Raw genomic sequence first — 12,889 nt, 5'->3', positions numbered from 1 at the left:
GTTAATGAATGTTAAAGGGGATGATTGATAGGATTGCATGTGTAGATTTGAAATAAATTTCCTTCACCATGCATCATAGAACTAAAACCAAGGACCTTGATTCTAACTACTCTATTCGGCATGTTATAGGTTCTGAGACCCCATCTTCAAACCTCTCTTCCATACTTTGTTCTTAGTTATTTGCTTGAGGGAAAGCAAAGAATAAGTTTGGGGGAGTTGATATGTATATATTTTACACACTTTCAGCATGCATTTCTCATTCATTTTGTTTTCTTAACTGATTGTTTTTCATTGTTTTTCGTCTCTTTTGCATAATATGCATATTTAGGTAGTCTTCGCATTGGTTTTACATGCATCTTGCATATTGGTGTTATTTCAGGTGTTTTAGGAGATTTCCAAACTATCAAGAGCAAACAGAGAGCAGGAGAGCAGTCCAACGACTCGTTCTACACTACCCAGCGCGACCCAACCTTCCAAGTCTTTGATCGAGTCGAGTGAAGATTTTACCTTGGGATTAAGCCTTCGACGTCTTCAGAAAAGTTGAAGAGAATTGAGTCATGTTTGCAATGCCGTTTATTTCAAGCCAATCGAAGGCGTAGTTCAAAAGTTATCACCGTTTTAGTGGATGCACGTACATTCTAAACTCCGACTCGACCCGCACACAAAGAAGAGCTCCCACTCGATCGGATGTTAGCAGCGACTCGACCAAGACGTCCCAAGAGGGCTCCTGAGCACCCTCAAGACGTGACTCGATCAGCAGCTCTCAGCGACACTCCTGAGCACCCTCAAGACACGACTCGATCAGCAGCTCTCAACGACACCTTTCAAGCTTCCACTTGATCGACCTTTCAAGCTTCCACTCGATCGACGTTCTCAAGACGCGACTCGATCGATGTTCTGAAGACACGACTCGATCGACACTCTCACGTCGCGACTCGATCGACACTCTCACGTCGCGACTCGATCGACACTCTCACGTTGCAACTCGATCGACACTCTCACGTCGCGACTCGATCGACACTCTCACGTCGCGACTCGATCGACACTCTCACGTTGCAACTTGATCGACACTCTCACGTCGCGACTCGATCGACACTCTCACTATGCGACTCGATCGATGCTCTTAAACCGACGTCCTGGTCTTGTCCTGAAGACGCGTCCGAGAAGGATTCCCGAACCGACGTTCTATATTGTCGTTTTATGTTTTAGAGATTTCGATGTTTTACTATAAATACGTTTTGTCAAGTTTTCACGAGGGGCAGTTTTTTATCTTTTGATCTCGTTTTTGTTTTCTTTTCCCTAAGGTTTACCGAGCCACCTAAAACGCTGGAGACTTTGTAATCCAGATAGCTTTGATTTTATTGATTTTTTGCATTTTATTTCTTCTACAAAGTTGTTCATTTCATTTTTGTCTATCTGATTATGTTTTGTTCAATATTTTCTGGATTTGTGTCTTTAGTGGTGATTTTCGGATCTGCGTAGTGCTAGAGTTCTTGGGGATGGGATAGACTAGGTGGAGGATCTTAGGATGTAGAGTGTTTAAGTTTTGATTTTTATGATTCCCTTCTGGACTAGTGTTAGAAATGCTAGTTTCTCTCTGATCAATTGGAACTAGGTCTTAGTCATTTCCGCACCCAAAAGGTGTTCGATGAAATGTCTGACCAACTAGTGCCAGAGACTTACATTCCTAGCCTAAGAGATTAGTTGTCTAGGGTGTTTGTTGACGTGAATGAACTTATTTGTCATGCCTGCTTGATCATGTTTCTCTAGCGAGAGCTAGGTTTGGAAGTGTTTGAGTTTGAGTAGCTTCTGTCAAGAGAATGGATTAGCTAAGTCGTGATGTTCATTGTTTAGGGATAGCTTGCTTGTGGCATGTTAAACACTCTGTAGATTAAGAGACTCCACCGACATCAATTACTCCCATCCTTAGGACTTCTATCTTATCTGATTGTTTCTGCATCTTTAAGCTTGTTCTTTATTTCTGTTCCAATAGCTTGCTCATTTGTCTCTGCTCGTTTAGCTTGTTTTTGCTCTCTTAAGTTATTGCATTTTAGCTCTTGTTCTGTAAACTCGTTTTGTTCTTGCATCTCATTCACTCTAGGTTGTTAGACAAAAACTCATTTCGAATCTGGTTTAACCTGTGACTGCTTGATTGCATCTCGATTGTTAGTAAAGTTTCCCATTTGGATTGACACCTTATGTACTACAACTGCATAAAGTTAATTGAGACCTGCTAGGATAGACACAAAAATCCTAGTATCAATTTTGATACAGAAACTTGATCTTTGCTAAATTGGATTCCCAGATCTAATTTCACTTTAGATATTCTACACTTAATGATTCCGCAAAAATCACCTAAAAACATGGATGAAAATCCAGAAATTAAAGAAACCAAGTAGAAAAATGAAATTGATAACAAACCAAACAAATATTAGCAATTTTTTTACTTCAAAATCCAAAACATAACAAAGCTATATAGATTGTATCAATGAATTAGGTGAGAGAAACAGACGTGTACGACTTTGGTATGGTGATGGAAGGCGAGAAGAGGAAGAAGAAGAAGATAAAATGACTGGATAAAAGAACCCTAATTTGGACCTAGGAAATTTCGGACGTCTTTGATGTTTTTCTGATAACGTTTAATCAAAACATGCTCACAATGGTAAAAACAGACTAAACCGAGGGAAAACAAGGTAGATAACAGAGTTGATTATCGATAGAAATATTCCGATACAATGAAACAACGCTCACTGAGGAACGCAGAATCACCTTCTCACCTGCAAAAGTCTCGGAAGAGATTCTCCAGCAAAACGATGAGGAAAGATAATTCTAGAAAGTTCTTAAAAGATTACAACTTTGAAAATGCATAAAAGATAAAGATGAGCTAACACTGCTCTTATACTGCCACCACATTAACAGTGTTAATCGTTACTTGACGTTGACAGCCTGCAACTTCTGCCACTTGCACATTGCCAGCTTGATTATTCCTTCCTCACGCGCTCGTCACTCTCTTATCCAAAACCATAAGCTCCACGTGCGCTAAATGCCTCATTTGCTATATGAAAGCCCCCTTGTTCGAAGAACCTTGACCACAAGGTTCAAAAGTTGGAAACTTACGTTGTAGATCAAACAAAAACTCCCAAGTAGCTTCCTCCGCAGTCTCATTTGTCCACTGTACCAATACCTTTGTACTGCACGGCCTTGACGTTTAACCATTTGACGATCCAAAATTTGCACAGGTTCCTTGACAAACATGTCTGAAACCACTGTTGGTAACTTGGATGAAGTAGGAACATCACCAACCGCTGCCTTGAGCTGTGAAACATGGAAGACTGGATGGATCAAAGAAGAGCCTGGTAACTGAAGTTTGTAGGCCACCTTACCACATCGGTCAATAACCTTATAAGGGTCGTAATACTTTGGAGCCAATTTTTGAGTAGATCGCATCACAACAGAACCTTGACGATATGGTTGCAGCTTAACGAACACAGAATCGCCAATGTTAAATTGTCGTTCAGAGCGATGTTTCTCAGCAACTTGTTTCATGCGATGCTGAGCTCGCAATATATAAAACTTAAGGATCAAAAAGATATCTTCACGTTCTTGCAAACTACGAGCAACCACTGCAACCTTGGATTCACCTGGAAGAGATGGAAGATGCACTGGTGGAGCTCGACCATAAACTGCCTCAAAAGGACTGAGCTGAGTTGACGTGTGAAAGTTCGTGTTATACCAAAATTCCGCAAAGGCAACCAGTTGCTCCACAGCTTCGGTTTTTCACTACACATGCAGCGCAAATAAGTTTCCAAACACCTGTTAACCACCTCCATTTGGCTGTCACACTAAGGATGATAATACACTTGAGAACTTAAGCTCAACTCCTTGTAGAGAGAAGAGTTCCTGCCATAAGTTACTAACAAATACCGTATCTCTGTCACTTATGATGGACTGTGGACAACCATGAAGCCGGAACAAAGTATCCATAAAGGCTTGTGCAACAGTCATTGCGGTATAAGGATGCGAAAAAGCCATGAAATGATCTGCTTTAGTGAGCTTATCGACAACCACAAAAATCACTGACTTTCCCGATGAATCTGGAAGTCCTTCGATAAAATCTATTGAGAGATCCGTCCAAATTGTCTCCGGAATAGAGAGAGGTTGCAATAAACCCGGGTAAGCAGAAGTGTCATACTTACACTGTTGACACACTGCACAGCTTCGTATATATGTCTGAATGTCCAACGCCATGTTTTTCCAATAGAACAATCCTTTTACCTTCTTATAAGTATCTCTACCTGAGTGGTCACTTGTTCCTGAACAATGCATCCATTGCAGAATAGATTTGCGTAGTCGTATGTCATTTGGGACCACAATCTTGCTCTTCCTGCATAAAACGGACTACCCCCATGAGTAATGACGCTTTGCGGCAGGGTTTGCCTGCAACTCACTGATTAACTTCTTAAGTTTGGCATCGATGTCATAATGAGCCTGGATATCCTTCAAGAGATCGCATTCCAACACTGACATTTCCATGTGTAGAACCTCTGCTCCTTCCACTCGCGACAAAGCATCAGCATCTACATTATCCATGCCTTGTTTGTATTGAATCTCGTAATCAAATTCCAGTAGCTTAGGAAACCATTGTTGTTGGATTGGTGTGTTCAACCTCTGCTCTAGAAGATATTTCAAGCTTCGTTGGTCTGTCTTGATGATAAAATGATTCGGTAACAGATAGTAACGCCAGTTCTAGACTGCAAAGACCATTGCCAACAATTCCTTCTCATAAATTGACAAGTTAAGTTGCTTCCCCTTCAAATGTCAACTGATGAAAGCCAAAGGATGGCCGTCTTGCATCAACACTGCACCAATGCCACTGGAACAAGCGTCAGTCTCGACCAGAAAAGGTTTAGTAAACATTGGTAATGCGGTGCTTGACTTAAAGCGTCTTTAAGGTTCTTGAATGCTTCGACAACTTCTTGAAACCAAATAAAAGAATCCTTCTTATTCATGGACGTTAAAGGACGAGCAATTGTGCCAAAGTTCTTGCGCCGATAGTAGCCTGCTAATCCCCAGAACCCACGCAATTGTTTTAGGTTAGAGGGAATAGGCCAGTTTGCAACAGCGTTGACCTTGGCAGGGTTTGTAGATACCCCACCAACAGCAATAAAATGCCTCAAATACTCAATTTTGTTTGTTGCAAATGCACACTTACTTTCCTTAGCAAAGAGACGATTTTGTCTCATTGTGTGAAAGACCATGTGCAAGTGATTGATGTGGTCTGCTAAGTTGGAGCTATAGACCAAGATATCGTCAAAGAAGATGAGAAAGAATTTGCGTAAGAACTCCCTGAAAACATCATTCATCAAGCCTTGAAAGGTAGCAGGATCGTTAGTTAGACCAAAGGGACCAAATACTCGTAATGGCCACTGTGTGTTTTAAACGCCGTTTTGTGAATGTCCTCTGGCTCCATACGTACTTGGTGGTACCCAGCTCTAAGATCAAACTTCGAGAACACAAATGAACCTCCCAACTCGTCCATGAGGTCCTCAATAAGGGGAATGGGAAACCTGTTCTTAATGGTGAGCACATTCAAGCCTCTATAGTCCACACACAATCTCCACGTTCCATCTTTTTTCTTAACAAGCACTACCGAATACGAAAAGGGACTAGAACTAACTCTGATTGTGCCTGCTGAGAGTAGTTCCTTGACCATCTTGTCAATCTCATCTTTTTGGTACACCGCATACCTACAGGTTCGTTGATTAGCCGGATCCGCCCCTTCTTTTAAGATTATCTTGTGATTGTGACCCTCACGGAAAGGAGGTAGTGCAGTAGGCTCTTAAAAAATGTTCGAGTAAGTATGTTTTAACTCCACAATAGCTGAGTTGTTGTCATTGTTACGCTGACTCATCTCCACAGCACATATCATTGCATCCTCTTGTTGCGTCACTTTTTGAGCACATATCATTAAAATTTGAACTGCTTCCTCTTGATTCTAGTTAAATTTAGTTGCCTTAACTGTTCTGACTGAACCTTCCTTAATCCCATGAAGCAGTAGCTTATGATTCTTCCACCAAAATTCCATTTCCAACTTCTGCAAATTCCAGGTCGTGTCTCCCAAGGGTGCTAACCACTGAACTCCAAGCACCATATCACATCCTCTCAAAGGAATAAGCATAAAATCATCCTGAAACGTAGTACCTTGGAAAGAACATTGAAATTGTGAAACCTTACCCTGCACCTCCAAAACCCGAAAAACCCGAGCTGTTTGTACTGCTACGCCCAATTTCTTTGCAGTTCTAGGATCCATGAAATTGTGTGTAGAGCCTGTGTCTAGTAAAATGAACATCACTTTCTTCTTGTGAATGCCCCTCACCTTCAAGGTTCTATAGTCTGCAATTCATGCTACTGCGTTGATTGACACTCGAGGCATATCCTTGTCTTCGTCCACTGTCAATTGCTCCTCACACACTTCAGTATCGTGACTCTCCTCTTCCACTTCGATCATGAAGACTTGTGATTTTTTGTGTTTCAGATAATGATCTGGTGTGTACTTCTCATCACAAATATAACACAACCCCTTTGCTCTCCTAGCACTCATTTCCTCCTGAGATAAGAATTTCCTCGCCGGTTTCTGTACGATAGTCCCAACATTATTTGATAGATTCTCCTTCTTACTTTGAGTGGACTGTTTTGCAACTGTTGTTGTGCTTCCACCGTGAAACTGCTTGGTATATGATCCACCAGACGTAGTACCTTTCGATGTAGGATGAGCCTTCTCATAGAGACGACCTAGCACAAAGCACTGGCGAATGGTCTGTGGTTGGAACATTCTGATATGCATATGAGTATCAAGATGAATACCTGCAAGATAAGCACGCACCAAATAATCTTCTGAAAGAGTAACTTTCGTTCGGATCAAGTTAAACTTCTGGTGATAATCCACGATTTCATCAGTCTCCTGCAATGCTTTCAACTCAGCTATTAGATCTTCCAACACATCAATGAACCTTTCTTTCATCAACAACTTGTACGAAGGCCAATCACTCAACAAACTTTGACCAAAAGGAGTTTGTACTAAAGCATGATGCCAAACAGCTGCGTGACTATCAAAGTGCATAGTAGCCATACGAACCTTTGAGTCATTTGGTGTAGCATCGAGAACAAAGTAGTCTTCCACCTTACAGATCCACTCCGAGAAATGTTCTCCATCACAACGAGGGAAATCCACACGCCCTAAACGAGTAACTCCCGAGTAATGACCAGATCCCGATGATCCACCACCGCGTTGTTGTCCAGAACCACCTCCATTTCCCTCTAGTAACGCCGACACCGCCAAGGGACTACACTCTCCATGAGACTTGCTCGAAGAAGCTGGTGGACATGGTATCAACCTGATCAAATGCATCATGTCAGCCATATTCTGCTCCATCCTCTATCTTGCTCTTCAATCGCTTGTTCTATCGCGTGAGTCCAATCGAGAATAGTTCTTGCGTCACCGACCGCCTCACTTCCTCCTTCCTAGACTTCGTCCCCAACTAGATCTTGCCGGTTAATCTGAGATATCATCTCCACACCCATCGTTTCCGAGGTTTGACTTCGCTCTGATACCAATGATAACGTTTAATCAAAACATGCTCACAACGGTAAAAACAGACTAAACCGAGGAAAAACAAGGAAGATAACAGAGTTGATTATTGATAGAAATATTCTGATACAATGAAACAACGCTCATTGAGGAACGCAAAATCACCTTCTCACCTGCAAGAGTCTCAGAAGAGATTCTCGAGCAAAACGATAAGGAAAGATAGTTTTAGAAGTTCTTAAAAAATTATAACTTTTAAAATGCATAAAAAATAAAGATGAGCTAATATTGCTCTTATATTGCCACCACATTAATAGTGTTAACCGTTACTTGACCTTGACAGTCTGTAACTTATGTCACCTGTACATTGCCAACTTAATTATTCCTTCCTCACGTGCTCCTCATTCTCTTATCCAAAACCATAAGCTCCACGTGCGCTAAATGCCTCATTTGCTATATCATTTTCCCAATTGCCTCCACGCCGACAGATGAGAGAAGAAAAATCATAGATCTTTTCTCTTCTTAATTTTTGTTCTAAATGATTCGAACCTCTCTTCGAAACTTTGGCTTTGATTTCTTTTTTGTTCAAAAATTGATAAACTGAGTTTGAACTTTGAAGATGACAAAAAATAATATTGACAACAAAAAAAAAAATTTTAAAAAATAATAACCCCTTTGTAAAAAAAGAATTTTAGACATAAGGAGGGCACAAGAGAATTAAATCTGTTTTCTCAATATTGCCAGTCATGAAAATATTTCAGCCAAAAAAATTAGAGAAAAATCTCACAGAATATGAATCTAAATACTAGTATAAGATTCATGTAAAATTGGCGTCGATACACATGATTATTGCATTAAATTGCCAAATCCCATGAAATCTGGTACCTTGTTCTACCCAACTTATACATCTCATCTTTTGTTTCATATAAAAATTACTTCCTTGGGAGTGTAAAAGTAGAATAAAAGAAAAGATATCGGTATATTTTGCAAAACCAAGAGCAATGAAACACAACCTGTGGTGTTCTGTGAAGAATGTGATTGAGATCTTAGGGTTATGCTATACGTTGAAGCGGAAAAGCATCACATCTCCTTCTTTGACAATATACTCTTTACCCTCTGATCTCAACTGCAAAACAAAAATAATAAACATATTTCAAGCAAACTCCCAGTAAGAAGAGAACTGTAAATATGTCTTATTACAAGCCAGGCAGCTCAATTTAAGGAGAAACTCACAAGTCCTTTCTCCCTTGCTGCTGCAAGAGACCCCGCAGACACAAAATCTTCATATGCAACCTGAACAAGAAACCGATTGAGATGATGTCCGGATTCATATGAAAGAAAAACAAAATTGACAATTGAAGCTTTCGATTTCCAATTTTCATGACCATGGGGGGTCATCATGTTCAGAATTGGGAGTATAACTGTACAAGAGATTCATTAAGAGAGAAAAAAAATGCTTACAGTCTCAGCTCGAATAAAACCTTTCTCAAAGTCAGAATGAATGACGCCAGCAGCTTGTGGTGCAGTCATGCCTGTATCAACAGAAATCTCCACCAAATTACTACATCACAAGAAATAATGCTTTTTGAGAACCCTACTGAGTGGAAACTAACCTGCGTGTATTGTCCATGCTCTTGTTTCCTGCCATAGAGAATGAACATTTTAGAGTTTATGAATTATGTTCTATAACAAGCTTTTTACTTTGTATGTGTTCTTCACCTTTTCACCAGAAGTGAAGTAAGTCTGCAAACCTAGCAGGCTGTATGTTGCCCTGATAAGGTTCCCGAGGCCACTTTCACTGACACCTAGAGAGTTCAAATATTCCGTGCGTTCTTCAAGAGGAAGTTCGGTTAGCTCAGACTCAACCTGCTTCCAGGAAAGGAAGATTTTGTCAAGTAGTGGAAGAACGTTTTAAGTAAAATACATGCATGAAAACGTCAAAGCATACAATGTAAATAGACAAAGATCTTGACCTGGGCTGAAACAACCACATGTCCAGACTGCAAATCAGAAGAAAGACCCTTCACTTCTTCAACATAGGCGTTCTTCTCCGGCTCAGCAAGATCAGTTTCCGCAACATTTGCCACATAGATCATAGGCTTCATTGTAAGCAAGCAGAGATGCTTCACAACATCCATCTCGAGGTCGGACAATGCAACTGCCCGTGCAGGTTTTCCATCCAGGAGAGCCTCCTGAATTCTTTCCAAAGCAGATTTCTCAGCTTCCTCCTGTGTCATAGAATATCACATACACATCGGTGAATATCAGCAGACCGGGTTATGAGAGAAGTCAGTAGTATCTCGGGTAAATTTTTCTACCTTGACTTTGGATTGTGAATCCTTAGCCTTCCCTTTCTTAAGTCTTTCAATCCTTTTACCAATCTGCATTTCTTGCAAAAGATGTAAATTAGCCTCATCAACGACGGTTTAAGATATAAAGGTGTTCTGGAGTGTATTCAATACTCTCTCGCTAGTGCAAAATAAAGAAAACGAAATCCTAAACACGAGACAGGGTGTGTTCACACAAGTGCATAGCTCGAGAATAGCTCATTGAACAATGAAAAAAAGAGTTATACAAGAAGAGGACGGGTCTGAGTGCACCTGATCTAAGTCGCAGAAAATAAGCTCGAGATTGATGACATCAATGTCAGACTTGGGATCAACTTTGCCATTGACATGAATAATGTCATTGTCCTCGAAACATCGCACCACCTACAAGGAACATGAGGAATCAGTACACAAAGGGCAACAAAACAAAAGCATAACCATGATGAACAAGAAGAGGAGAAATGAACCTGGAGGATGGAATCAACTTCTCTGATGTGAGATAAGAACTTATTGCCTAAACCCTACAAACAAACAAACAAAAAAAATCAAAACTTGTGAGTTACCTACCAGGCATTGAGAGAGTAGAGAAGAGAGAGATGAAATCAGACTTCTCCTTGGCTAGCACCCTTGACAAGACCAGCAATGTCCACAAACTCAATGGATGCAGGGACAATTTTTTGGGAACTACTGAGTTTGGAGAGAACATGAAGACGAGAATCAGGAACAGCAACAATGCCAACATTGGGCTCAATCGTGCAAAAGGGGAAATTAGCAGCTTGAGCCTTTCCATTCTCAACCTGGGACATTGACCAAAAGGTGTTCGATGAAATGCCTAAGAGAAGAAGGATTAGATAGAAATAGAGAGAGAGAGAGAGAGAGAGAGAGAGAGAGAGAGAGAGAGAGAGAGAGAGAGAGACATACGACGGCGTTAAAGAGAGTAGACTTGCCAACGTTAGGAAGACCGACGATTCCAGCTTTCAGGCTCATGCTTACTTTGGTGGTGGAGGCAAAGCATCGCTTCTGGTTCTGGAAGGTCAGAACTCCGACGAACTTGGATTTACCCCCTGAGAAGAGGAGCTGGTTTCTTCTACTTGAGAGAAGAAGAAGAGACTTACAAGAAGTAGAAGAAGTAGAAGGCAACAAAGCCATAGCCGTGACGACGGCACTGCTACAAGCTGCTCTCGCCATTGTAATTTTTCTCAGCCTCTCTCACCTTCCAATTTCTCCTAATACGTCTCTCAATGCTTATCGCCGCTACTCTAAGAATGTGCTGGCTGATTGGGTCTTTCTTCTGTATTCAGAACTTATTATTATTATTTTAAGCATTTTTCAAAATACAAATTTTCACATTTCGCCTCTAGAATATGATTATGAGAGCTAAATCATCTTTTTAAGGGTTGTTCGTTAATTCGTTTTTAAAGACACTGTTACCATCACTCAAAGATGGGTTGTCTCCAGACAATTACGCTTACGCTAGATTCAGAGATAAGGAAGATCTGTGACGACATATATTTTGAAAAAGAGAGAACAAAGCAAAGCAAGTTTTACATACATCACAGAATGTTCAAACTCAGATATATTAAAAGATTTGATTGAAGTTCGCTAACCAAAAAACAAAAAAGTCTCAAAGTCATATAACTAAAAGAAACAGAAAGACAGAGATTTATTGGGGGGAGGGGGGAATCTTGGGCGGGTCTACTTGGATCGCTGTCTCATCTTTCGACGCTTCCTCTTCAACCTCCTCATACGCTTCTTCTTCCACTGCCAACAGAAAACACCATTATCAATGTCCGTTACTATACCATTAGGATCATGATGAAATTAAATAGAGAGAAGAATTACATCAACCAAACCCAACAAGAAGAGAGATCTACTATAGATTTAAAAAGCAACTGTATTGAAGCCTATCTATCTACATAGATCGTCCCAATCAAGATTACATTTCACATGGGATGTTGTGCAAATAGGAACCAAAAACATATTTCCCCAAGCAATCCAAATCAATGGTGGTGATGCAAAACCGAAAGCAAATATAGCCAAGACATCCATCTCTATAGTCCTAAACCACACGATCCTAAGATCTTATTGTCCGACTTTCACATATGTAACTCCACCATAAATGAATGCTTATTTAGATAATCTAATGGATGGAATCTAATTTAACGCTAATGAGTTCGACGAATACAAAGAAGAAGAACAACAAAACAAATGAATCGAAGAAGGAGATGTAATATAACCTTGGCCCTCATTGTTGTTGAGTGTCTTAGCTGTTGCTCTTAGTTTCAGATTCGTCGCCGATTTCTCTACAACGAAGAGAGAAATGGTTTTTTCACAAGAGAGCCATCTAGGGTTTTTATAGCTAGGGTTTTACACTTTACTAATGGGCTTAATAATTGGGCCTATCTGATATAATTTCAGTCAAACTTATGGGCCGATATTAATTAAAAGAAGACAGGCAGACGACAAGTCATAGTAGTTATGAAGAAGTTCAAACGTTTTTTTTTTTAAGTCAAAAACTTTTTTGAGCATCTCAAATCTCACAATAACAAACACTTTGTAAGTTCTTCTCCATTTCTCATGGATTCTCGCCGGAGTTTCACCGGTGGTGTAAGTTTGATTGAGAAGAAACAAGTCCTCGAAAAATCAATGAGGTAACCAAAGCTTTTCTGCAACTCTGCCTCCCTCTCTTTTTTAGAGATAATATTTTGGTAGATATTGTGAATATTTTGTGTACATCTTGTAACTAAATAGATAAAGCTCTAACCACTAAAATTTCTCCTTCATACATACATAATTACATACATATACATACATGGATCTCTATTTGCTTCATGGTTTTGTTCTATTTTTGCCTTTTGAATTCGTCTTAGTTTACTCAACTGGTTGACGCAACGCAACTTCTACAAGATCAAGGATGAGATTGTTCATACAATAATATCATCCCCATCCGCTTCTCTTTTAAAGGTGTTCTCTCTCT

At 40.2% G+C, this 12,889-nt stretch overlaps 1 protein-coding gene across 1 annotated transcript; it reads right to left on the bottom strand.

Moving 5' to 3' along the window:
• Window positions 1–8,412: 8,412 nt before the first annotated feature.
• LOC147928985 (uncharacterized) lies at window positions 8,413–12,276 on the bottom strand. The gene is made up of 12 exons (XM_087484096.1): window positions 12,150–12,276; window positions 10,834–11,673; window positions 10,521–10,709; window positions 10,380–10,433; window positions 10,186–10,296; window positions 9,904–9,966; window positions 9,559–9,813; window positions 9,305–9,451; window positions 9,199–9,226; window positions 9,047–9,117; window positions 8,819–8,878; window positions 8,413–8,711 (listed from the first exon to the last, which is right to left on the bottom strand). The coding sequence occupies exons 2-12, from the start codon at window positions 11,098–11,100 to the stop codon at window positions 8,643–8,645; spliced, it is 1,314 nt and encodes a 437-aa protein (XP_087340222.1). The 5' UTR covers window positions 11,101–11,673; window positions 12,150–12,276; the 3' UTR covers window positions 8,413–8,642.
• Window positions 12,277–12,889: the final 613 nt, after the last annotated feature.

This window comes from Camelina sativa, chromosome 14, assembly GCF_030686135.1.
Source record: "Camelina sativa cultivar CO46 ecotype springtype chromosome 14, ASM3068613v1".
Classification (NCBI taxonomy): domain Eukaryota; kingdom Viridiplantae; phylum Streptophyta; class Magnoliopsida; order Brassicales; family Brassicaceae; genus Camelina; species Camelina sativa.
This window is presented reverse-complemented; position numbering and strand designations above follow the sequence as displayed.

Bases quoted from the DNA above. Each gene is read 5' to 3' on its own strand.
- LOC147928985 (XM_087484096.1), bottom strand. From the start codon at position 11,100: ATGGCGAGAGCAGCTTGTAGCAGTGCCGTCGTCACGGCTATGGCTTTG. The intron at 9,967-10,185 runs GTGCACTCAGAC...CAAGAAATGCAG, and splicing joins TTTTCTGCGACTTAGATCAG to ATTGGTAAAAGGATTGAAAG. The intron at 8,712-8,818 runs GTGAGTTTCTCC...TTTGTTTTGCAG, and splicing joins CAGCAAGGGAGAAAGGACTT to TTGAGATCAGAGGGTAAAGA.